At 35.0% G+C, this 26,667-nt stretch overlaps 4 protein-coding genes across 5 annotated transcripts; all 4 read right to left on the minus strand.

The window, feature by feature from the left end:
• Positions 1–115: 115 nt before the first annotated feature.
• On the minus strand, positions 116–10,033 carry LOC122628520 (proline-rich extensin-like protein EPR1). Of its 2 annotated transcripts, XM_043810901.1 has the most exons (4): positions 9,920–10,033; positions 3,716–3,882; positions 1,653–3,587; positions 116–1,421 (listed from the first exon to the last, which is right to left on the minus strand). In XM_043810901.1, the coding sequence occupies exons 1-4, from the start codon at positions 9,920–9,922 to the stop codon at positions 431–433; spliced, it is 3,096 nt and encodes a 1,031-aa protein (XP_043666836.1). In that variant the 5' UTR covers positions 9,923–10,033; the 3' UTR covers positions 116–430. The 2 variants fall into 2 exon arrangements, with proteins under 2 accessions (XP_043666836.1, XP_043666835.1); XM_043810900.1 differs by having other exon boundaries at positions 116–3,587.
• A 5,324-nt stretch (positions 10,034–15,357) lies between these two features.
• Positions 15,358–16,210, minus strand: LOC122628620 (glycine-rich protein-like). Its single transcript, XM_043811066.1, has 3 exons — positions 16,187–16,210; positions 15,646–15,799; positions 15,358–15,569 (listed from the first exon to the last, which is right to left on the minus strand). Exons 1-3 carry the CDS (start codon positions 16,202–16,204, stop codon positions 15,511–15,513), a joined length of 231 nt encoding a protein of 76 aa, XP_043667001.1. The 5' UTR covers positions 16,205–16,210; the 3' UTR covers positions 15,358–15,510.
• Positions 16,211–18,029: 1,819 nt separating this feature from the next.
• Positions 18,030–20,810, minus strand: LOC122628366. Its single transcript, XM_043810605.1, has 3 exons — positions 20,784–20,810; positions 19,894–19,960; positions 18,030–19,523 (listed from the first exon to the last, which is right to left on the minus strand). Exons 1-3 carry the CDS (start codon positions 20,799–20,801, stop codon positions 18,298–18,300), a joined length of 1,311 nt encoding a protein of 436 aa, XP_043666540.1. The 5' UTR covers positions 20,802–20,810; the 3' UTR covers positions 18,030–18,297.
• A 463-nt stretch (positions 20,811–21,273) lies between these two features.
• On the minus strand, positions 21,274–22,910 carry LOC122628528. The gene is made up of 3 exons (XM_043810909.1): positions 22,871–22,910; positions 21,905–22,007; positions 21,274–21,669 (listed from the first exon to the last, which is right to left on the minus strand). The coding sequence occupies exons 1-3, from the start codon at positions 22,883–22,885 to the stop codon at positions 21,428–21,430; spliced, it is 360 nt and encodes a 119-aa protein (XP_043666844.1). The 5' UTR covers positions 22,886–22,910; the 3' UTR covers positions 21,274–21,427.
• Between the last annotated feature and the right edge of the window lie 3,757 nt (positions 22,911–26,667).

Consider the following 26,667-nt stretch of genomic DNA (forward strand, 5'->3'; position numbering starts at 1 on the left):
GAGGAGACAAGTACTTTTTATGGGCTACTTACCTCAACAAAAGTATGATGTATTTATATCGCGTGTTACGATTTTAAACAAATAATTCGAGGATATTATTTTTTGGAACAAAAAAGAAAAAGAAAGAAAAACATTTATTAGCTTTTTACAAATCATTACGCTCTATATACCGCTTAAATTTCTTCTAAATTCTAACATGTAATAAGGATGGTAACTCGACAATATTCCTATAAATTTATTTTATGCGAAGAAAAAAAAAACTTCGCTGACTGCGCGATTCTTTAAATTAACGGCGATTAACATTTAATTTCGTGTTACATACAAATGTATAAAAATAAAAGGAAGGCAAACAAAAAAGAAAATTATAGAAAAATTTCTTTAGTTCGTCGCATTTAGTTCAGACTAAATCGCACGCGAATTTCAATTTTGATCATCGCTTACGAAAATCAAAGGGGATATCTGGAATCGGATAATTGTAACCTGTTGTTCTGTAGGTCACTGGTGGTAGGGTAGGAGTAGGTCCTGGATTTCCCGTTGGGGTTTTGTACGTTGTTGTGCTAGGCGTTATGCTGTAAATCGGTGTAGGATAAGGAGGTGGAGTTACAGTGATATAAGTCGGCCTTGGGGAAGATGGTGGCAGATAAGGAGGAGGCTTACTACCAGGCGTCGTGCCTTTCGTTGAAACGGATGAAGTTGGCGGTGATTGGCTAGGTGTATCATAGGAAGGTGTCGTGTGAGACACAGTGGTCCTAGTGGTTTCCGTTATATCTGGTGGAAGATAAGTGGGCCTCGTCGTTGGCTTTGTTTTTGGCGTTGTTTTAATTGAAACGTATGGGGTTGTCGTTTCAAAGATATGAGATGACGTTATCGTTGGTCTCGTAGTTATTTCCGGTGGAAGATAGGATGTGGGTTGGGTGGTACGTATGTGAGATGTTGTTTTGATAGTAGAGAAAGTAGTAACTGTTGGCCTTGTCGTGAATCTTGTTGTAAATTGAGTAGTTGAGGTTGGACGACTGGTGGTAGTTTCTGGTGGAAGATAGGTCGGTGGTTTGTAAGAAGATTTCGTTGGTGGTCTAGTAGGTCGTGATGTTGGAGGTAGATAGGTTGGCTTAGTAGGAGGTTGAGTTGGTGGTTGGTATGGAGGTTGTCTGGTAGGAGGTTGCGTTGGTGGTTGATATGGAGGTGGTCTTGTGGGAGGTTGTGTTGGAGGTTGATATGGGGGTTGTCGTGTAGGAGGCTGCGTTGGAGGTTGATATGGAGGTTGTCTTGTAGGAGGCTGTGTTGGAGGTTGATATGGTGGTGGCCTTGTAGGAGGCAATGTTGGTGGTTGATATGGAGGTGGTCTAGTAGGAGGTTGCGTCGGGGGTTGATATGGAGGTGGTCTTGTAGGAGGCTGTGTTGGTGGTTGATATGGGGGTTGTCTTGTAGGAGGCAACGTTGGTGGTTGATATGGAGGTTGTCTTGTAGGAGGCAACGTTGGTGGTTGATATGGAGGTGGTCTAGTAGGTTGCGTTGGTGGAGGTAAATAGGTGGGCTTAGTAGGAGGCTGCGTTGGTGGTTGGTAAGGAGGTGGCCTTGTAGGCGGCAGTGTTGGTGGTTGGTACGGAGGTTGTCTTGTAGGAGGCTGCGTTGGTGGTTGGTAAGGAGGTGGCCTTGTAGGAGGTTGCGTTGGTGGTTGATATGGAGGTGGTCTAGTAGGAGGTTGCGTCGGTGGTTGATATGGAGGTGGTCTTGTAGGAGGCTGTGTTGGTGGCTGATATGGAGGTTGTCTTGTAGGAGGCTGAGTTGTTGGTTGATATGGAGGTTGTCTTGTTGGAGGCAATGTTGGAGGTTGATATGGAGGTGGTCTAGTAGGTTGTGAGGGGGGAGGTAAATAGGTTGGTCTAGTAGGAGGCTGCGTTGGTGGTTGATATGGGGGTTGTCTTGTAGGAGGCTGCGTTGGTGGCTGGTATGGAGGTTGTCTTGTAGGAGGCTGCGTTGGTGGCTGGTATGGAGGTTGTCTTGTAGGAGGCTGCGTTGGTGGTTGATATGGAGGTTGTCTTGTAGGAGGCTGCGTTGGTGGTTGGTAAGGAGGTGGCCTTGTAGGCGGCAGTGTTGGTGGTTGGTACGGAGGTGGCCTTGTAGGAGGTTGCGTTGGAGGTTGATATGGAGGTTGTCGTGTAGGAGGCTGCGTTGGTGGTTGGTATGGAGGTGGTCTTGTAGGAGGTTGCGTCGGTGGTTGATATGGAGGTGGTCTGGTAGGTGGTTGAGTTGGTGGTTGATATGGAGGTGGTCTTGTAGGCGGTTGTGTTGGTGGTTGATATGGAGGTGGCCTCGTAGGTGGCTGCGTTGGTGGTTGGTATGGAGGTTGTCTGGTAGGAGGTTGCGTTGGCGGTTGATATGGAGGTGGTTTTGTAGAAGGTTGTAATGTTGGAGGAAGATAGGACGGTTTAGTTGGAGGTTGCGTAGGTGGTCTAGTTGGTGGTCTTGTAATTGGTTCTTCTGGTGTAGGATAAGGTGGTCTCGGTGTTTTGGGTGGCAATGGGAAAGGAATTTTTGGTGTCGATTTAGAATATCCTGGATGTGGTGTCGTTTCGTACGGTGGTCTGACTGGTGTCTGTGGTGGTTGATATGGAGGTCTGGGTGGAGTCTGTGGTGGTTGATATGGTGGTTTGGTTGGAGTCTGTGGAGGTTGATATGGTGGTCTGGTTGGAGTCTGTGGGGGTTGATATGGTGGTCTGGTTGGAGTCTGTGGAGGTTGATATGGTGGTATGGATGGTGTCTGCGGTGGTTGATATGGAGGTCTGGGTGGAGTTTGTGGAGGTTGATATGGCGGTATGGATGGCGTTTGTGGGGGTTGATACGGTGGTCTGGTTGGAGTCTGTGGAGGTTGATATGGTGGTATGGATGGTGTCTGCGGTGGTTGATATGGAGGTCTGGGTGGAGTTTGTGGAGGTTGATATGGTGGTCTGGTTGGAGTCTGCGGTGGTTGATATGGTGGTATGGATGGTGTCTGCGGAGGTTGGTATGGAGGTTTGGATGGTGTCTGTGGTGGTTGATACGGTGGTCTGGTTGGAGTCTGTGGAGGTTGATATGTTGGTATGGATGGTGTTTGCGGTGGTTGATATGGTGGTCTGGCTGGTGTTTGTGGAGGTTGGTACGGTGGTCTAGTTGGTGGGCTCGGTGGTAATGGGAAAGGAATCGTTGGTGTTGATTGTGGATATCCTGGATGGGGTGTCGTTGGATGAATTGGTGGTTTAGTTGTTACCCTAGGTGTAGGTGGAAAAGTGAGTGGTTCTTCCGGAGTTGGATACGAGTATGGTGGTTTTGTCCTTGGCGGTAACGTCGAAGGAACAAGTGGCGGTTTGGTCGTCACCCTCGGTGTAGGTGGAAAAGTTAGTGGTTCTTCCGGAGTTGGATACGAGTATGGTGGTTTTGTCCTTGGCGGTAACGTCGAAGGAACAAGTGGCGGTTTGGTCGTCACCCTCGGTGTAGGTGGGAAAGTTAGTGGTTCTTCTGGAGTTGAATACGAATATGGTGGTTTTGTCCTCGGCGGAAACGTCGAAGGAATAGGTCGTGTTTGTGTGGTCACTTTCGTTGTAGTATCTCTGTTTAAAGGAAAAATTCTCCACTAAATAAAAATATCCACTGTCACATTTACCCTGTTACTTCGTACGCTTACTGAAAATTTAGATAACTTTTAAATAATGATTTCTTTTTTATTTGATTTACTCACCTACTAGGAGGTAAAGTGAAAGGCTTGCTCGGCGTCTCGTAATGATATCCATCGAATGCTCTTTGGGGTATTGGATAATTCTCTATCGCTCGTTTATCCCTTTCAATATGCTTAGCATTGCACGTGGAGAGTACTGCCACTAGGGTGGCAGTCCACAGCAGCTTCCACTGTGAACAAAAAAAGAAAGAAACAAAATTGAAATAGGATTTATATTAACCAAACTTGTTCATCTTAAAAGATCGCGATAGATCGAACGTCATCTCCGTGGGATAATCCCATGCCCCACCCACAAAGAATTTACATAACGACATCGTGCGATCCGGTGACGATCGTGAAAGGTTTGTTGGCATAAAACATGCCGTACGATCGATGCTTTTACTGATTAGTAACTTGCTAAACTACTAGAAATAGCTATTGGTGGTCATTTCTATAGTCGTATTAGCTAATCGATTTTTATAAACCGGTGATATTGATTAACGAGGTGCTAAATAAATAGTATATATATATATATATATATATATATATATAAATTATATATATATAAATTCTTCCAAGAAGTTAGTTGTAATTTTCACATTTATACGTCATAAAATTATCGATGATTTCATTGAATTTTAATTATTTTTAATCAGACTATCCTGTATCGATTGAGAGTTTGCCAAATCTTATCTCGTTCTTACGTGATATCCTACAGACACGAAGCGACGAATGACGGATTCTAGCTCGAAGAAACGTCCAGTGACCTTTAGGTTGTATAATTTATATGGAAGGATCGCACGCTTGTAGGAGAGAGAATATTCTTTAGCATTGGTGTCCGTCAGCGATGTGCAAAAGGTTTTTTACAGTGTTGTTTTCAAGTGTCGGCGTGTATCTCCACGGTCTGTGAAACACGCGATACACATTATAGCAAGGTTGCACTCGTCTCTCCTTGCATAGCTACTTAATGCACTTGGTATAAATATTCATGATTCAAATGTTTTAGAAACGCAAACAATACGATCCCTTTCATTTCCTATATTTTTAATTAATTTAAATTTTCTTATAAGTGAAAAATTTGATCTTTTTTCTTTTTCTTTTCTTTTCTTTTCTTTTATAAAATTAGATCGAAGAAATCAATCGATCGTTATGTACTTGACCGATTTATTTACAATCGGAGAAAGCGATAAGATGTTCCATGAGATAATGAGGAACCAATATGATGGCTTTTATAAGATATCTACTCCAGGACTTCATCGCTTATGGGATGTGCAAACTTTCTTGCATCATTGCACGAAGAAGCAGACGCAATCCATATCCAGCGTGTTATAAGACGCAAGTCGATGAGTAGCTCCGAAGAAGTCGTACATCGTTCGTGATGTAATCTTTGAGAACACAGACAGCAGTAAAACGGAACACGTTTTAAATTTATAAAAATATGCTATTCGGTTTAGTTTAATACATTTTTATTGGATACGTAAAAACGTAAGATAAACGATGAAAATTGTCTAATCTCTTAAATCATACGTTTTTTTAGAAAAATTTAATTTTTTATCATGGAACAGTTTTATATATATATATATATATATATATATATATATATAATAGTCGCTATATAAAAATTAGTATTGGAAGGTTGACAGATCGATTTCTTTTAATTTATAACTTTCATGGTGGATGATACGCTCGTATCGTAAATCAATGGAGCTGGATACGGCGCCTTCTTTCACTGTCGAAAGATCTATAGGAATGAAATACACGAGATACAAGCTAAAATAGTTTCTTGCATAATGTAAACGCGTGTTGCAGTTACGCATTACGACTTTGGTACTAATAAAGCGTAGAGACGAAGCGAGATGAACAGACGCGGACTAAACGTCACCGTTCTTACGTGCACTTTCTAATTATTTGCTGCTCTATACGCTGATAATGCACGTTATTATATCTATAAAAAATGAAGAGGGACGAAGATAGCGATATTGTGAAACGCATTAGAATCCGCCTATTGAGATATGCACGAGATAGGATTTCTATGATTAACAAATCGAATTTTTCGTCGAAACTTTCTATGAATTTTATCAGATTTGTTCTTCGTATCTTTGATGTTTCAGAGGAAAAGAAAGAAGAAGAAAAAAAGAAAAAAAAGGAAATTGAAAGAAAAAATCTTTTTTATATATTTATTATTCTCGAATGTTAGCACGGAGAAAGTTCTGTTGGCGAATGTCGGAAAGAATCGGAATAAGTTTCAACGCTACGTGATTGTTCTTTATCTCTTTTGCTCGTTAACAGTTATCGTTAAATCCTAGAAAAAAAAAAAAAGAAAAAAATATCTGGTCATGCATACAAGTATCGTCGGTATGTAAGACATTCGCTCTTAACATAACAAAGATCCTCCTTGTTTTATGGAACATGCAAATGGAAAAATCTATTCTCCGTTTTTATCTCGATGTTATTATACGACAAGGACGTTGCACGCTCGCGCTAATATAGAAGATAATTGAACGTCGGATTTCTACTTTCACTATTAATAAAAAAGTAAAGTATCGAGGCATCGTTTAATGATTTCTTCTATGTATTTATAGAATCTCTTTACTTTTTTCCTTTTCTCATTCTTTTCACAAATCGAATACACCTGCGGTATAAATTTATTGCTTAAGAATGAAGATGCTTTTCTGAAATTCTTAGTCGTTGTTAATAAGTAAGAAAGAAAAAGAGAAACGGTAAAAAAAGATACAAAAATAAAGAAGGAAAATAAAAAGAAAGAAAAAGAAAAATCTCATGGCATCGTCTCGCCACAAGGTAGAGGTTCCAATTATGACGAAATCGAAAGTTAAGTCGGCCGATCACTAAAGTAACTGGGGAAGGAGTACGTAGGAAGAAAAATAAAAAAAAGAAAAAATCAGAAGAAGAAAAAAAAAGAAAAAGAAGATGAAGAAAACGAAGAAGAAGAAAAAGAAGAAGAAAAAAAATCAAGACAGAAAAGAAGAACGACAAGGTATTTATCATTCTTACGAAAGGCCGCGGGTCATCTTGAAATTTACTGACCAATTTGGCTTCTCTCGATTACACAATCAAAATACCTCTCTTTTTTTCTTCAATATCTTCTCGTTTATTTATTTATTTTTATTTTTATTTTTATTTTTATCTTTTCCTTTTTCTTTCTGTTTCTTTTTTTTTCTTCTTCGTCTTATCTCAAAGTAATAACGTATACGATCTTAGTGAAGAATAAATTTTTTTTTTCTCGACGAGCGTTCTCGTATCGTGCGGCTTACGTCAATTCAAAGATAAAAAGGAAACACGTGGGCGCGTGAAGAAAAATACTACAAGATGAATCCTCCGAAACGGCTGTAGTACTACCAAAGGTAATAAACTTAGGTGATGATAGTTGGTTGTAGTACGAGGTAACGAGTAGGTGGTTATAAGACATAACCACAGAGAAATTGAAAGTTCTTTAACGTCGTAATAATCGTTAAACCAACGACGAATTGTCATTGACCTTCGTTTACTTAATTCTCATTCGCATTTGAAAAATACCATTCGAATGATTTGTCTTTGAATTCATCAATAAGTAGGTATGTAATAAGTTTCAATAAGAATCCTACGAACAATAGTACGTACATAAAGAATTTCAGAAAAAAAAGGGAAGAAAAAAAATTCCATCAACGCGCGCGTCATCTCGCACCAAACTTTAATACAACGTTTAATCATGGATTTTACGGTCATACCCGCTCTTTGTTAATCATTCGTAATAAATGTCAGCTACGACGGATTAGTCGAAGGTAATAAATCGTTTCGCGAATATAAACGAAACGATCCTTGAGTTGAGAGGAAAAAGAAAGGGAGAAGGAAAGAATGAAAAGTAAAAAGAAAAAGAAAGAAGAAAAAAGAAAAGAAACAGAAAAGAAAAGAAACAGTTAAGAGATGGACAAGTCGAATTACATTTCTGACTCCCACGACGAACGTTTTCTCTTATACGATCGATTTGGAGGAGTGATCCATCATTCTGTCTTTATTATATTTGTGTGTGTGTGTGTGTGTGTGTGTGTGTGTGTGTGTGTGTGTGTGTGTGTGTGTGTACGAGTATATATCGATCCTCTAAAGCATACAAAAGAAATCTGAAAAGATTAAGACGTGTGATTATTTGCTTATGTAAATATATTGAAATTTCGATACATTCTTATTGCAATTTTTATTTCTATTTCAATTTCTAATAATAAATATATTTTTTGATAAAAAATTAATCGTAACATTTACAAGAATCAATATTCTCGAGTTCGTATGCTAATCGAAGTAGTAATATACGAAGTAGTATAACGAAAGAGAATCGAGAAGTTGGTTCGATCTTTCACCCCTACGTGAATTAACGATTCACGTAGTTAAATTATCACTCGGTAAGTTCGTTAAATATCGATGTTTTCTAAGAATTTATTTGGCTTTGAAATTAACGAGCCACGATTTAATTAATTTTTCATGAGTTCAACATACGATACGATTAACCAGTTTACACAACGATCAGATCTAATACGATTTCTACTAATTAGACGATAGCAATCGAGTTCTAGCAATTGTTGGAATATAAAATAGAAAAGAAAAAAATAGGATGGTATTTTATAAATTCGTAAAACATTTTTTTTTTCCAAATAATCATTATATTCATTTTAAATGGAAAAATAGGAAACGGTTTAGGCGGAGAACATCCTAAGATATTTAAGATCTACTAGAATGTCACGTTACGTCACGGATCCTCACGACTTCTAATAACGCAGGAGTCGAGCGATTCGATAGCGTCTTTTATTCGGAACGTATAAAATTGACCTTTAACCGTTTAGAAATTTCTCTATTGCGCTAGTCCGAAAATGAATGGACGTTGGATTAGACCAAACGATTCGTTGCGTGACGGATCGTTTTTTTTTTCGAGATCGCATTTACGAAAATTGCTCGGGAAGTCGTTTTTAACGTGAACGAGTATGTTCTGAGTTTGGAAAACGGGAAATAGGAGTACTTTGAGGACTCAACAAATTTTACGGACGTTGTTTCGTATTCTCTCTCTCTTTCTCTCTTTCTCTTGTTCCGTGAAATTACGTAAAGAAAAAAGAACAAAAAGGAAAACGAACATACGAAAGTTTCTACAACGAAGATAAGATGATTAGAAAAGTTTTTATAGTGTTTCCTAATGTCGCATGATTGAAAGGGAAAACGAAGAAAGTATTGTCGAGAGTAAACGTCGTTGGAATATGAAAGATGGAAAATGTGCGCGCACACACACAAGAACACGCACATGCACAATACTCACACACGTACACATACACAACGATAATGCAAATGGTATTTTCGCGCGCATTTTAAAGGATACTTTTCGATCTTTGAATCATGGTTTGAGAAATCAACTTTGAGTAGCTCGATCAGACGCATTTTATACCATATTAAGTAAGTTCTTTTGTTTATGTCGCCGTAAAAAAAAGAAAGAGGAAAAAAATAAGAGAGAGAGAAAAAATAAGAAGAAAAGAAGAATTCCATCAGATCTATCGCGAGTTAAGAAACAATGATAACCTTTGACATTTATGCGCCAACAGCTGGCTGCCGTTCGAGTCTTGCTATTAATTCCTAAGAGGTTGTGAGCACGGCCGCGCTACGTGCAAATACCAACCGCTAAGCTCACCATCGGAAATATTATTTTACAAGCGAATGAAAGTGCGAAACGACGAAAGTTTCTTCTTCTTTTTCTTCTTTTTTCTTTTCTCTTTGTGGCATAAAGAATGGAGAAAAAAAGAATAGATGATGACAATAGGAAACGAATATATCAGATGATCGCGATCGAGCACGTGTTCGTTCGATAGATCAAAAAGGGCACACTTTCTGACCTAAATTTTCATTTCGAAGAAATTCTTTTAAAATCCGAGAAAATTCATAGAACACGTAATAGTTCTAACCGTAGATGTAATTTCTCTCCCGAGGTAATATAGATTCTCACATGAGTTTCTCGTCGTTCCGACGAACGAGCTAATCAACAATTTTTTCACCAAAAGAAAAAAAAAAAAGAAAGAAAGAAAAGAAAAAAATAATAAAATAAAATAAAATAAAGAAAAAATAAAGAAAGGATTGTCCACAATCGCACACTATCGTCCCTTCCGTTGTTCCAATACCATTACACAACCATCGAAGGTGTTATCTCCGTTCACTCTTAAAACGTACGTGGTCACTAATACACAAAACTCCTCGATTACTTACCATCTCACTAATTCTACGAATGTGCTCTCGTTAACACGATCAACCGAGCGAGGGGCGAGTCAAAACGAACGCATGTCTCGCGGGATCTTCGGTGTCCCGAGATAGAGTTCTGACTTCTTCGTCCCGAGCAAACGTTGAGAGCATTTATAGGATTCACCTGATTGAGTTGGTGGTGGTGGTGGTGGGGGTGGGGGGTGGGGAACAGGATTGAGGAGAAATGTTCGGTCCATGCGATTATTGCGATCCGATGTGTCCAAGAGGATGCTGTAATTCTTCTTCTTTCGTGTCGCACTCGAGTGGGAGAGATAGAAAGAAAGAGAGAAAGAGAGAGAGAGAGAGAGAGAGAGAGAGAGAGAGAGAGAGAGAGAGAGAGTATTCATGTGAGTAAGGGGGAGCCAATAGCACACAAGATAACAAGAAGGATCGAGAGAGAGAAAGTGAGAGTTCGCTTCGGGAGAAGAGAAGGAAAGAAGGACGATGCTAGCCAAGTTCTCTTGAAAAGGTCCATCGAGTTGTGTGCGCCAACATAAGGAATCTTACGATCCATCGTTTCGGAGGATTCAAGGATAAACACTTTTTCTCGAGCATCCGTGCTGGAAATTTTTGGATACGAGATATATATATACATATATTCATTCGTAGTTATAAAACAAAAAATAAATAAATAAATAGAAAAATAGAAAAATCTAAATCGAATGTTTCCTGTTTTTGATTTTTTTTCTCTTTTCGTCAAATCATTTCTGATAGGATCAGGATTCGTCATATATACTGGGAAAAGCTGGCTTTCGACTTAATATCGTAATACCTAATAATAGCTTATTCGTTAATTATATTACAAATTAGTAAAATGCGATTTAATTACGCGAATCAAGAAGGTTTTTAAATGCATTACTAGTCATTCGAGTACAATGATACTTGTCGCGACTACTGCATTGTAATTACAATGTGTATCTTGACTGAAAATGCTTCTTGGATAACGACGGTTGCTCATTGTTAACCGTGCGAAAAAGAAGGAGAAGAAGAAGATGATGAAGGAATGATTTGGCGGAACGGTATAATGGCAGAGTCCCTGTACTTGACTGTGCAATCTCTATAGACACCAGTTATCATAGCACTTATCTTCTCGCGAATTGATCGTACATGCGATTTTTCAATTAAAACTAAACGATTAATTAAAAAATGAAAGATATTTACAGTTAAATTTCTATTTTGGAAATCGTTCGATCATCGAACTTTTTCTAATTAATTTAGATTATGAAAGCATCGTCAAGAGGAGGGTAGAACGAATATGTATTACATAAAACTGTTTGCAGGAAGTAAAGGTGACTGTCGAGCAAGGATAAAACGATGTTCGATGGTTGAACGGATCAACAAGAGCGTCGTACGAGTTCATTGACCTTATCTTTCCTCATGCATCTTCTATTTGCGTTAGCGTGTATGCAATGCAACAAGGAAGAACGATTTTTCTTTTTCTTTTCTTTGATTTTTTTTCTCTTTTCTCCACCACACACAACGTTCGTTAGTTTCTTCATCAGCACTCGAAAATTTCTTTTAAATCTATCCTCTTCGTCGTTTCTTCGTTGTTTCAAGCATGCTAAATGGAACGGTAAAAGGATAATTATTAGTAGACGATGTAATTTAATTAACGTTCACCGAAGAGATGATATTTTCTCGATATACGCAATATCGACGTAACGATCCATCGAAAGAACATTAATATATCTTACATTCACGTTTATTGCATATTATACAAAATAAAGATGCCAGGCTACTGTATTTGTATTACAATATATTATATCTGTACATTACGTGCTAATGTGCTATATTTTTATATAATAACATCGATAGAAAAATGAAGCTAAATAATCGTTTTCCTTAACAAGTGTGAAACGATCGATAGATTTAGATTATAGATAAAAATCGATCGAGATAAAAATCTCGTCAAATATATTCGATCCTTCTCTTTCTCTCATTGATCGTATAAACAGCATAAATGTCGATTTCATGGTTTATACGACCTTCTAATACCGGACTCGCGGACTTCGATCAAAATTGATTATTTTATTCGTGAATTCTCAAGGCCAACGTAGTCTAAACGGCAATTATCTATGAATGAAATCCTTCTACTCTCGTAGATCTTAACTTTCTCTCTCATGTGTATTCACTTTTCGTGTGAATGAAGGGATTTACGATGTCGTGTTTATCTATGTTAGTACATACGGACGCAAATATATATATATATATATATATATATATATATGCATATCTATTATATATAATATATACATAAGTATACATAAAAGGTCATAATCGCGATTTCTGTTCGACCTTCGATCTTTAATTACTCTGATATAAATCTTTAGTAAAGACGTCGTGTTAAACGATGATAGGAGACGTCGAATAATACAGCATAACAATTTTTTCTCTCGACAGTATATCGTACAAACAAGAGAGATAGAATAAAAGGAGAAGTTTCAAAATCGATAACTACAACTATAGACGGACGTACGGAAATATTATGGTAGTATGTTAGTAAGTACCTTTCTCTCATCAGGATACGTCTTATTTATGTTTCCCTCGCTTATATTCCACGAAACGTACATCGAATAAAGAAAGATTTCGTCTCCCAGTGCTTCATTACGTTCAGTATAGAGATCTTTAATTCACTATGTGATGATTATCACAGATTCACACTACTAGAGTAGGCGTTTTCAACGTGGGAGAGCACGTATTTACGCAAAGCGGAAACATTTTCGAAATCACTATGTTCTTTCAACGAAGTCACTCGTTCATCTATCATTAAGACATTCGCTATTCGAATCATGCAAATTCTTGCAAGTACTGATGTTATTTTTACGAAAAAAAGAATATTATTATGCATACGAAGTCGATAACTAAAAAAAGAAACTAAAGGAACGATTAAAAAAAGAAAAAGAAATAAATTACTTTGAACGATCTTTCAATCAAAGAAATTCACAGTATTTTTAGATAAAAAAAAAAAAATGAAATTAAGAAGCAATTAAAAAAAGAAAAAAGAATGAAAAATTACTTTCAACGATCTTTTAATCAAAGAGATTCAAGGTATTCCTTTCTCTCTCTTTTTTTCTCTGTCTGTCTGTCTCTTTCTCTCTCTCTCTCTCTCTCTCTCTCTCTCTCTCTCTCTCTCTTTCTCTCTTTCATCGAGTTACCGTGATCTTTATGTGATTATTTTGAAGTTAAATAAAAGAAATCATTTCGAAGGTCGAGATTGATTGGTAAAGAATTTTTCGTTTGGACCGATCGTAGAAACCTTGGAGATACTTTCGGGAAAGATGACCTTGAGAATGAATTAGATTCGATTCGATTCGTATAGAAAAGGAAGATGTTCGAGCCAAGGTGAGCTTGCTAAGAAAATGCGATTGGATTAGGATAACTAGAAAACAAATTTATATGAAATAAAGTATAATATTAACGAGATGTAGAAGATATTTAACGAATGATCTAACGAATATTCCCTTAGGTATTACGTAATCGACTAATGATCAAAATTATCGATTAAATCTTACGAATTTTTCCTTAACTTAAACTTGAGGGTGAGAGATGATTGGCGTTAATAAAAATCCAATCCGTGAGTCAAACAATTTTTACAAAAATTGTTACGATAATGTATGAACGTAAGGTAAATGCTGAGATGCTCGTTGACCTGAAAAGTTACAACCGACCTCAGCGACTCCTCTTCGAAGATACGGACACTCTCATTGGAACTCTCTTTTCCATAATTATTACGTAAGTATGAGTCGATTACGAAACTTGACGAATATTTTATATCGTCGCTCTTACTCATATCTTTTTCTTTTTTTTTTTTTTATTAGTTTTCTTACTCGAGTACGAGGAAAGAAAGAGCGAGAAAGAGAAAGAGAGAGGGGAGAGAGAGAAGAGAGAGAGAGAGAGAGAGAGAGAGAGAGAGAAAATACTCGCACAAAGGACGATCCTTCGAGGAGAAGTCACGCATGATCTATTCCATGAAAGTAAGACGTGTACTCTAATTTCTTCTTTCGCATCATATCATTGTTTCTTACAACTTGACTTAATCCATGCCGACGTAATTACATCTGTTGGTCCATGCTGTCATTCGAATAATGAAAATGTGCGAACAAAGTACTGATAAATTAGATAGAATTAAATTATGCAAATTATTACTCGATGCATTCCTCGTAGGAAACGCAAGCGTTTCGTCATTGGAAGTATACGAATGAGAGCAGAATTTATCAAGATTTTTTTTTTGCTCACTAACAATAAAAAATATCAATTAGATTCAATTCGTTTCTATCGTAGAATAGAAAAGAAATAATCGAATTGTACAAATAAATCGTAACTTGTTCCAGAAGAAATAATTTCTTTCTTAATTAATGACATCGATTAGTATTCATATATTACTTCAATAATAGATGTGATAGCGTGTTGTACAATTGTAATCTTATGTTTAACGTTAATTAAAGATCAAAAAACTTGTAATCTTTTTTCCTCATACTCTGTTAATAAAAGACGATCCTGTATGATAGATGATGCGCTTGATATTTCAGCTTATACACGGTGCTGTAATTTTTGTAATGAAACTCCTTTAGAAAGTGAAAATGTTCGATCACACTTATAATGGGATAAATTATATGCTCGTGATTATTCTATAGTACATGAATACATACGTTCTTATGTACCTATTTCATTAAACGATCATGCTTGGTTTTCCTTGAACTGGTCTACCTTTTCGGATGTTTCTCTTTATCTCATTTGTTGTTCTTTTTTCGGTCATTCGTTACACAACAAAGTTTGACTGCTCGTTAAGGCCACGAAAAAAAAAAGAAAGAAATAGAATGAGTAAAGATTCACCGTTCACTTGTTTGAAGAAGGTCATGGATTTAGGTCGCGAGGTTAAAGATGCGTTCTCGTATCATAACAAGTAGTATACGCGTTTTCCTTAATCCTTCAAATATTTTTGATTAATACGAGAGACTTGGAATTTCGTCTTACGAAATTACACGTATTACAACGTACAAGGAGAATTAAGAAAATTCTTGTGAGTTCATCGACCTTCTAAGCAACGTATATCTGTAATAAACGAAAAAAAAAGAATGGTCTTCGTGATCGTATCTTTTCGTATTAGGCTGGAAAAAATTTCGTCAAACGAAACGAATTTGCAAAGAAACGTGGTCATAATTTATTGTTATGTGTTTAGAAATTTTACATCGCTTGGGATCAGTTTTCTAATGCGACGTAACTTAATCTTATTTAGTATGATTTTGAAATCCTTAGCTTCGCCAAAATTCATAAATATCTTTTATATAATCGGACCAACGTGATGACTCTTTATTTCCTTTCGCTTAACTCTTATATATGCATATATATATATATTTTTTTTTTATATAAATACAAGAAATCTTTGAAAAAGCATAATACAAATTTGTGAGATACAATGTTACGATGTAAAATTAATCGTAAGGAAATTTTCGAAAGCACAGATTTATACAGTTCGTGTAATTTGAAACACGAGAGAAATAAGATAACTTTCTTATTGATATTTTCCTTTTGAAATAAGTTTGTCACTGGAATGATAATCACAGATAATATCCATAATGTCCGAAACCATGACCGAAACCGTAGTATGGATAACCTCCTGAAAAAAAAATTAGAGTCGATAGAAAGCGTATGGGTTTACGTAAAATGATTATTTTTTAAATGTAAAATTTTACCATAATATCCGAAACCATGACCATATCCGTAGAATGGATATCTGTAGCCATAACCATAACCATATGGGTATCCAAATCCACCGAATCTGTAGCCAAGATATCCAGGTTTCGCAACGGCCATGCCAACGATGAGACTCAACAATAAAACTATTAACTAAGGTGGGGAAAAAAAAAGGAACTAATAATATAAACAGACGTAATAGTGAAAGTTTATCATAAGAAAAAAAAAACGAGATTCTAGATTGCTATTAAATTATCGACAAATGACTACTGACATTTTCGAGGGTTCTTATAAATCTATTTTCTTTCTCTTCCGATCTCTATATTTATTTATTTATTTATTTATTTATTAATTTCGTTCTTTCTTTCTTTTTATTTTTTATATATTATATTTTATATCTATATTTATTTATTTGTTTATTTATTTATTTATTTCCTTCTTTCCTTCTTTTTATTTTTTATATATTATATCTATATATACTCTTTTTCTTTTTAATAAATTACGAAAAGAATACTAATACATAGGTAATGAATTACTCACGAGTTTTGAATAGGCCATCTTTCGTCTGTTTGTTCTTCGTCGATCGGATCGATCTAACGTCAAAGAAGACTAGAACCCTGTCGAAGGAAACTGTCGAGTTTGGATACGAGTAAACCTCTTTTATAAGAAAGCCGGTGGTGCTGTTCTCGAGATTTTTTTTTCCCTGGCTACGGTATTGGTCCGTTCTGGACGACGTTAATAGCAAAGCCCATTGTCAGGGAAGATTATACGAATGCAATGTAACGTTATGAAAGAATAATGCATGGCGTGGTCACACACGTGTGGCTGATGCCGAGGTAAACTCGATGTACATCGGGTGCCTTGACATCCAAATTTCTTCCCAACGACTATGTCGTCGACGATTCTTGATTAATAGCCGTAAATAGCTTGACTACTTATTATACCAAAGATAGAGAGAGAGAGAGAAAGAGAGAGAGAGAGAGAGAGAGAGAGAGAGAGAGAGAGAGAGAGAGAAATGATACGTCGAGCGAAACCATTGCTTAATGCATCATAATTAGCGATCACTCAACGATATACGCAAGTGATATCAATGTGTTAGAGAGTTGAAAATGAAACCTTCCTGTCACGAGTATCGTAAGCGAAACAGAAAGAAGAGAAGAAAGACAAATGCTTGCTCCGCTGAAATTTTATGTAAGAATATTGAAAGATATAGGAAAGGGGATAGAGAGAGAAAGAGAGAGAAAGAGAAAGAGTGAGAGTGAGAAAGAGAGAGAGAAAGGGACAGAAGAAGGGAACACCCAATTACAAAATGTAGAAATTTGCCGAAGTCGCAATGATAACGCCGAGTATAATAGTATATATTGCGTAGAGTGCAGGGACGCGTGGAAATACCGCAGTGATGTAAGTCGACGCAAGCGATTAATGTGCAAGTTGACAGCGAAATGTCAAAGTCGATTTTATGGGCCGATTTTATTGGCCATATTTCTTTTCTTTTCTATTTTCTTTTTTTCCCATATCTCCTTTTTCTTTTTATATTTTTTTCCTTTTATTTATAAATTATTTTTATATGAGTCATCGTCATTTTTGATTTTATAAGAGATATTTTGTAATTTAATTCGATAAAGAAGAAAAACTAGTTTCGTTTCTTTTTTTTGTTTTCCAAGAAAAACGAAGAGAGGATTTGAAAAAAGAAAAAGAAAAGAAAAAAAAAGAAAAAATGATACATGATCGCATGTACTTTGTTGCATAAACGTTCTTACACCGTCGTGATCGACGACATAGATATAGTGCTCGGAGAGCAAGCAAAATCCCATGAAAGAAGAAAATTAGTAGACCGTATGTATTATACATTGTCGAGTTAAGTATAATCGCAGGATAAGTTCCCAGAATGGTGGGAACACATCGGATATCATTACCATGAGAAACGATTGCCATTGAGTCTGAGCCGAGAGATTTTAACGCGCCTTTATCGAGTATCAAGTATCGTTAAACTTCTCCATTTTCTACCATTTTTAGTAAATAAGTAAATACATCGTTCTGTCGTCGAATAGAAAAGTTATATATATATATTATATTATCATGTATATATTATTATTATCATTTATAAAATATAATCTCGAGAGTTATATGAAACTATGAGATAGGAACGAAGGATGAATCATTATAATTTTTAGTGATTTTTATTTTTCTATTTACATACAAATAATCGATTTGAAAATGCATCGATGATAAAATGTGTTTGTCATATTTAATAATAGAATTTTGTTCAATATATATATATATATATATATATATATATATATATTGTGTGTGTATATTGTATGTGTACATATATGTGTATGCATATTGTGTGTATATATATTGTATGTGTACATACACACACACAGACACACACATTTGGAGAAAGATATTTATTAAGTATTAATAAAATTAATATCTTCCACTTCATCATCGATGATTACTATTTTTGAATCTTTCATCATTTTTTTAATAAAGATGAAATCATTTACTAATAAAGATGACAAATTTTAATCTATTTATTACGCATTAATAAAATTGATATTTTCCACTTCATCATCGACGATTATTATTATTTTTGAATTTTTTATCATTTATTTGGTAATAAGAGATGACGAATTCTAATCTATTTATTAAGCAGCAGGATCGATATGTTCCAAGTCATCATTGTCGATCCTCTCGTTTTCCAAACCATCTTCGAATAGAGTCGTTGGTATTTTTATTTTATATTCCGAATTAGAAGCATCAATAGTCTTCTCCGCTTTTTCGCTAGCCGAAAGTGTTTCGGTATCTTTGTTCTCCTGTGTTTCGGAATTTCCATTTCCATTACCATTTTTGCTGCCATTTTTGTTACCATTCTTTCGTTTTGGACCATAACCATATGGATGGAACGGTCCAGGAAAGAAATCGTCATAGTAATAATCATAATGCTTGTGATAATAGTCGATATCGTCATAACGATAATCGACGGAACTTTCGTTATGGTTTCTATGATGATAATAACCTGGACCAAATTTGTAAGGGGGAAAATCGTAAAAAGGTCTGTAACCTCTGTAAAATGGTCGACGATCATCAGATTTTGGACGATCCGAACCATTTTCTTCCTTCGTTTCTTCTTTGCTATTATTATTTTCATCAGAATCCGTGTTTGGCCGTCGACCTGGATAACCATAGGGATGTTTGTAACCTAGAGGATGATTATAAGGACCAAATCCAAAAGGTCCAAAGTAATGTCCATCGATTGGTAATGGACTATGGTGATATCTGACGTCACCTCTTTGCCGATCTTCAAAGGAAGAGTAGCCATTGAATCCGTTTAAACCACTAAACGGTCTACCCACGATCCCATCGCCCGAAATTCTTTCATGTGGTCGATAAATAGAATCGAAACGACCCGGTGATTCGAGATTTTCAGCATTCGCAAAGTTTCCAGCATTAACGGGACGACCTAGGTTCAGATTTGCACGAAAATCGGTCCTATCACCTTGACCGATTGATTGGAAATAATTATTTGGGATGTTATAAGGGTCGTAAAGTTGAGATTGACGATAACCAGAATTTTCAGGATAATTTGGTCTCTCGTGAGAGTTATAAAAATCGTCGGCCTGTCTTCTCGTATTTGAGAAACGATTAGGTTCTTTAAGATTCCCTTTCTCTCGATATATCTCAGGCGTTGTGGCCTCGTCAACGTTGTCCTTAGAACTTGACAATGATCTTGGAGTCGGTTCAGAATTTGTTTTCGTTATCGATGATAATTCGAGAAAGGATCTATTGCCTCGGTTTGTTGAAAGTTCCCCGAGTAAAGTCGGAGTCAATACAGAAGCGACGTTCTTCGCGAAGGTCGTCAAAATGTCGGGATCTATGATAAAAGAATAGATTTTTAGAAACCACTGGATTTTTTTTTTCTTCGAGGATTTTAAAGGTCGATTAAAATTTTTTTTCCTTTTTATTTTTTCCTTTTTTTAAGGTAAGATATTTGGAAATTTAAATAACTTGTAAATTATCACGGCACGATCGAGGTAACGATCTAAAATAAGTTCCGGAATCGTAATGAGATAAAAATTATTCAACATTCCACGAAATCGTCAGATTTCGGGTGACGAGGAAAAAAGATTTTAAAAATACATCGGATCTACAAAAGAGGAATTTTTTTATCTTCAAATCGGCGTTTGAAAAAACTTCTTTCTCTTCTTCCTTTTTTTTAACTCGAATTATACGTAATAACTTACTGATCGTGCTCTTTGCGACACTTCCAACACCCAAGACCTTCCAAAATGCTATGTAGCATAAGAATATCTGTAAAAAGAATTTAATCTCTTGTTTCTTTTCTTCTTTTTTGTTTTCCTTTTTATATATTTATTAGTTAAATAAGACTATAAAGTATTATCTATTTAAACACAGGGAAGTTTCAAACATTTCTAGCGAATAGAATGGGAATAAAATAAAATGACAAATATTATCAATGCACCGTGCAGCGAAGCATGAAAGTCGAATGAAAAGGACGAGGGAGATTAATCGTCAGTGAGTCCCTTCGTGCGGAACCTTCTTATGTATATATCTATTTTCGATTACGTCCTTGCGGAAATAAAAAAAGGTCAAATTATTTTTTCAAAGTTGTTTAAGATCGTTCGCTTTAAGAGAAAGGAAGGAATGAATATTCGGTGCATTCGTCCATCGATCGGGAGAAATCACGATATGTTATAATAGGATGCATGATTAACATAATATCCGCATTTGTAAGTAATTTTCTAATATATCAAAGAGTCATGCTTGTCTTCGATGTGCATTGGACTAAAAATAAGAACGATCTTATTAGTAAATATTTGTTAAATTGCCGAATCAAGGATACGAAATTTTTCGAACCGTTCTAAATCATCTCTAAATCGATTATAAATGATCGAGCGTTATTATCGCATATAAAATATTTTGATTAAAATGATGCTGATATATTACACTATTTTAATTTTTATTTTTCATTTAATTATAGTTTTATTGTATATTTAATTTAATGTATTGAGCAATGTAATTACACTTTGACAAACGAAAGATTTTCAATGAATGCACGTAAATACAGTGTCACTTATCGTCGTTAGTGTTAGTACGCACATTAGATACTCACGTGGAGACCGTAATGCATCGTGCATAGGATCGATGACGACTAAGGGATATGCAACGACTCCGATGTCATTTATACTTTCCTCTCTCTAAACATTTCTGTATCCCTTTGTTCTAAAAATATAATACGGATGTAACAATATATATAGGGATTTACGTTGAATGTATGGTTGGCATTCATTGATGCAATTATACGGTTCAATCGTTCGATGCTCACGACTTACTTAACGTACGAATAATCAGAACTCTATATTATATATTCTTTCTTTCATATATATATTTAAATTTATAATTGAAGTCCTTCTTTTCTATCATTATTATTGCTATTATTATTATTATTATTATTATTATTATTATTATTATTATTATTATTATTATATTTATTATATTATTATATTCTAGCAAGTCGAAACGTACGATATACATTTGTACTTACAATAAATGCATCAATGTTTGTGTAAGCGGTGTTAATATGTAATTTTCGAGGCATTTCGTATTAATCTTTAAAAATTTCATTTACAAGATTAATTTCTTTTCGTTATTGAATCCTTGCGAAATGATACCTAACGAAGAGATTCGAATCCTCAACAAAATGTATTTATATAACAGAACATGATTGTCAATGAGAAAATAATGAGGATGAATCTTTCAAAATCCAATTTGACTAATCGTGCCGATGATACCAGGTGCGATAACACCTGGAAGATTATAAATTTGAACAGGTCGCGTTCCATGGTTGACAGCCAATCTCGTTGCTCTAAAATTTGGCGTCACGATTACAGGTCGAATAGCTTTCACCGTGGATAATCTTCTTGATTGAATAGCTTCTTGAGATGAGAATCCAGGATATTTTGCTAGCATACCTGATACACTCCCGTAAGGAATACCACCTACGAATTAATAATAAAAATATTTTTTGATTTAAATCTATGAAAGAAAAAAAAAAAGATAAAAATAATAAAAATTGCAAATAATAAAAATTTGTTAAATAGTTTCGGTCATTATAGAATTATGTCAAGTGGTGCGATCTATAAGGTTTAGCATGAAACGTTTTAATATTGAATTATCAAGAGATATCGTTACAACAGAAATCTATAATATCGATTGTTCGACCTTTTTTCTTACCGTATGCCAATCCGTTTACCATCTCAACGATTCCTGCGCTATCCGGTAATGGCGCTGCTGTTGATAAATTTATCAACTGCATTAATCCAAATAAAAAGAGAATCTATATAAAAAAAAAAAAAAAAGTAAAGAATATATATGTATATTTAGTGTGTTCGAATAGATTCTAATATGATTCTAAATTGAATTAAACCTGATATATGTCTATGAAAACCGCACTTTCTAATCGTTCAAAAATGTAAACGCTTTTGGTCACGCTCGATAAGATTAATATATCGTTATACATATTAGAAAGTATACGACAAATCGATATAAAACGAATCGCCTTATAAAGTACCGAATAAATTATATAATATTTCGTAACACTCTCTTGAATATTTTTATCGTTGAACTTTTTTAATGTTTTCATTAAAAATCGACGAAATCAATAGTTATATAAATACATAATCTAAAATGTCCCTTTCTTTTGTTCTAGGTGAACGCAACACCATGATGTGATCGCGAGTATTCATATTAGAGTAGCAAGAACACGCCCCGGATCGAATTGCATCGCGACAGATCGAGGTAATAAAAATAACAGCGAGAGTTTATTTGCCGTGGAAAGTTTCAACAACGTTTGATTAAATATTATCATGTTTTTTTTCAAGTTTATCGCGATCGTCGTTGTATCACCATTGCTACCATGGATTACACGGAAATTTCCTTTGTTTTTTCTTTCTTTTTTCTTTTTACGAAGAACTAACACCATCAGAAATATCAAACTTGAACTTCGTAAACTTATTTACACTTTCGACACATCGATCACTTCGCAAAATTTTGAATTTCATAGAATCGATCGTATCCAATTAACACTAATCGTTATTTTATTCCACAAGATGAAAAGAAAACAAGTGAAAAAAGAAAAGATACATTAATTTCTTTGGAATTATTTGATAATAGTAATCTAAGGTAAATCACTTAAGATACCTTGGTAAGAAACATGTCGTCGTTTTAAATGATATTGCACGACCAACTGACAGGCAAAACTAGGGTACAAAGGCAAGGATCGAATTATATAGACGGCGTGGTATTACCGTTGACCAATCGTGTTCTAGTGTTCCCTTTCAATTTCCCGAGGACTTATTTATCGTGTTCTAGGATTTTATCAACGCGTGTCATTCCACGCTAACACGTTCTTTACCGCTTAGCAAGGATACGTATGTTCTCCTACCCTGAGATACCTTAACCTTGAGAAAAGTGCGGGGCGCCTCTCACGTCGTATCTACGTGAGACATGGTTCTTATAACTTTTGTCTACAATAATCAAGGTTTAAATATTTCATTCGCATTCACGTTTCATTACGTTGACCTAACTATTATTATTATTATTAGTGTTATTATTATTTTCTTTTTTTGTCTTTAATTAACCATATTTCATCCCTTCCATTTAAAAAACTTTCGATGTCCTTTAGAGATAGAGACATTTAAGAAAGAACGTTTCGTTAGAACAGGTTTCTACGAATTATTTTCATTTTAGTTATATGCTTACCCAACTACTTAATTAAGTGCTTACGGTACCGCGAATACATTCCATATTACCAAGGTGTGTTCATGTCTCTTCGTTTAATGTAAATAATTAGAAAAATACGGATATATGAACAGATCAACATTCTTGATTTTTTTTATTTATTTTCTTTTTAAATAAGATCGCAAGAAATATTCGAATTCTCTTTTAAGTTAGTCATGATTTTCACAATTCTGTAATCCATTGCCGATCGACTCGACACATTCTACCATTTATATTGTACTACACATGAATTGGCATTGAGGCTAACCACATATATACATATATATATATGTGTATATATTACATACGTATATATGTATAGATATATACGTACATATATATATATACATATGTGTGATCGATCGACGATCCTGTTAGACGATAATCTGATAATCTAATATAACGTTCATCTTTTTTTACTTTGTTTATAACGATGCTATAAAGAACGTTAAGTCATCGTATTAATTACACATTCAAAGATAATTAAGATTAATTGTAGGTATCTACGTTAAACGTAATATTACAGGTCTATACCCCCAAAATTAGATCAAGGTTTCATTACTGTTGAAACACACAAAACATGATTCCGTAACTCGTTTAATGACCTCGGTATACTATTCATTTATAGTCATGTTATAGTAATAGAGTGATGATCGTAAAGAAAAATGTGAAAGAGATTGCATATTTTATTTATAACAAAATAGTACAGATAATAAAGTGTAAAAGTATATTAGAATACAACACGAAGAACAATTAAATAATACATGAATTGTAAACTATAGTAATTAAATATTCGAAAGAAGAGATTGTATATAAAGTCCGTAAACAATGAGAAATTTTTATTTCGATTAGGATCTCGAAGAAAAGGAAAGAAAGAAAAAGAAATAATAACACGCAAATAATTACCTACGTCGTTCTACGTAATAATACAACCTTTGTTCCGGATGATGTAAAAATTTGATCGATGATTTAATTTTATTATTTTTCTCTTCTTCTTCTTTTTCTTCTTCTTCCTTTTTTTCTTCTTTCTCATTCTTCTCTTTTATCTCTTCTAATTTTATATTGCCATCTTTGAATTCACTATTGTTCCTCGAATATGGCTCCAACGTTTGTCCCAAGAGATTGCCTATTAGATAACTCTGAAATCGTATAATATTCTAAATACTTAGATGAAAATAGAAAGAAATTATTCGTGGTGACGATCTTCGAATATTTTGATAAAATAGTAATTTTCATGGAAATAAAAAAAAAAATTATGAAAATTCGAAGATCATCTATTGAAAGAATTTAAACTTTTTTTTTATTAATAATCGTAATTTCTCAATATTCGGATAATATGATAGACGTAAATATTACGTTTACACGATAATCATTTACAAACTTAAAAAAAAAAAAAAATTATATTAAAATTCGAAGATCGTTTATTAAAGATATAAATCTTTTTTCTCTTAATTGGTATTCGTAATTCTCTAATAATATTTTGAGAACTGCGATATATCCGAATATTGTATTGATATAAGAATAAGGGAAGAAATAATCCACGACGATAATTTTTTAATTCTTTCTCTCTTTTGCAATAAGTTCATGGAGTTTTTTACGAAAAAAAAAAAATTTATGAAAATTTGAAGAACAACTGTTCAGAGAATCTAAGCTTCGTTTTTGTTTTTTTTTTTAAATTAATAATCGTAATTCTCTGATATCCAGGAAACGGTAGACCTGATGTTGCTCAAGCTGTGCTCGGTAAGTCGGATGACTCCGTCCTGATCAAGAGAACTTACTTCTGTCGATGGAATACCGTTGAGATCAAGATCCTGTGAGATTCCCCATTTATTATCCTCCTTTCCGAATTCCGATATATCAGAATCATCCAATTCAGTAATGTTCTTAGCCTTGTTAGGTTCGATGGAGATAAACATTTCCTTGACGCCATCTTTGTCTACTTTTTTCGTTCGATAAACATGATCAGGTGTTTCCTTAGTTGTCATTGATATCCTTTCGACGTTTTCACTGGTGATATTTCCACGATTACGATCGATCTCATTGTTTTCGTTATAATGTTTGATATCTAATGTTCCAAGATCGTCATTGACATTAGTAGTCGAATTTTCGTTATCAGGATAAGTCGTCCTGATAAAGGATTCCTTCGAGACTCTCGAACGATGTTCAACAGTTGTAGTTGACGGTGTTGGAAAGCTGTCTTTCATTTTAGAAAATTGATTATTCGTTTGTTGGTATCTCGTTTGAGGTCTTCTATATCGTATTGGCCTTTTAGTAGATACGAGTCTACTAAAAGTCGTCGTCGTAGTTGTAGTCCTAGTCGTTGTCGGCGCTGTAGTCGTTAATCGAATCTTTCTTCTTTTAATTTGTTCTGTAACAGGTTTCGTCGAATATTCTTTAACATCGTCGTCAATTTTCAAATTTTTCTTCAAAATTCTACGTCTTCGTGATCTGTCGATGGATCGATCGGTGACTTTGTTAGATTTATTTGTCGTTTCCGTATTTATCGGAATTTTTAAAGTAGTAGATTCTACTTGTGATTCTTTCAATATTTCCTTCTTTGTTGTAGTCTTACGATTCTTATGCTTTATCGTAGCGACGGAAGTTACATCAGTCAGATTATTTTCCTCGGCCATCTTTCTTCTCCCAATTTCTTTTCTAGGTGCCAAAGTAATATCCTCCGGCACCAAAGTTCCAGTAATGATCCGACGATTATTCGAAGATCCTGTTTGATCTTTCTTCCTCTTTAATTTTTCTGAATCTACGTGAATATTATTGAAATTATTTTCAATCGATTGCGATGATTTAAGATTATTCGAATTATACTTGCTACTATATTTAACCGGTTTATGCAACGAACTACTTTCTTCCGTATCGAAATATCGTCCTTGTCTATTAATCCTTTGTTTCTTGGAAGAAGGACCGTCGTATAAGTCCCAAGGATAAAAACGAGTATGCGTATCCTTAGAAGACGAAACATCCTCGTTGCTATCCCTCGAACTAAAATCATCGAATCTTCCATAATTCTTTCTCTCTCTTCTTCGTTCTCTCGCCAATCGTTCTCTCTTCTCCCAAGGAAACTCGTAATTCCAGAACGGAATATATTTCGATTCTCCGAAGGAATTCTTATTTCGTCCTTCGTCCTCCGAACTCCAAGGGAACGACGTATATCGTGTCCTTTTTTTGTTTTCATCGCTTGCCTCCTCTTCGCTATTTTCTTC

This window comes from Vespula pensylvanica, chromosome 4 (genome assembly GCF_014466175.1).
Source record: "Vespula pensylvanica isolate Volc-1 chromosome 4, ASM1446617v1, whole genome shotgun sequence".
Lineage (NCBI taxonomy): Eukaryota > Metazoa > Arthropoda > Insecta > Hymenoptera > Vespidae > Vespula > Vespula pensylvanica.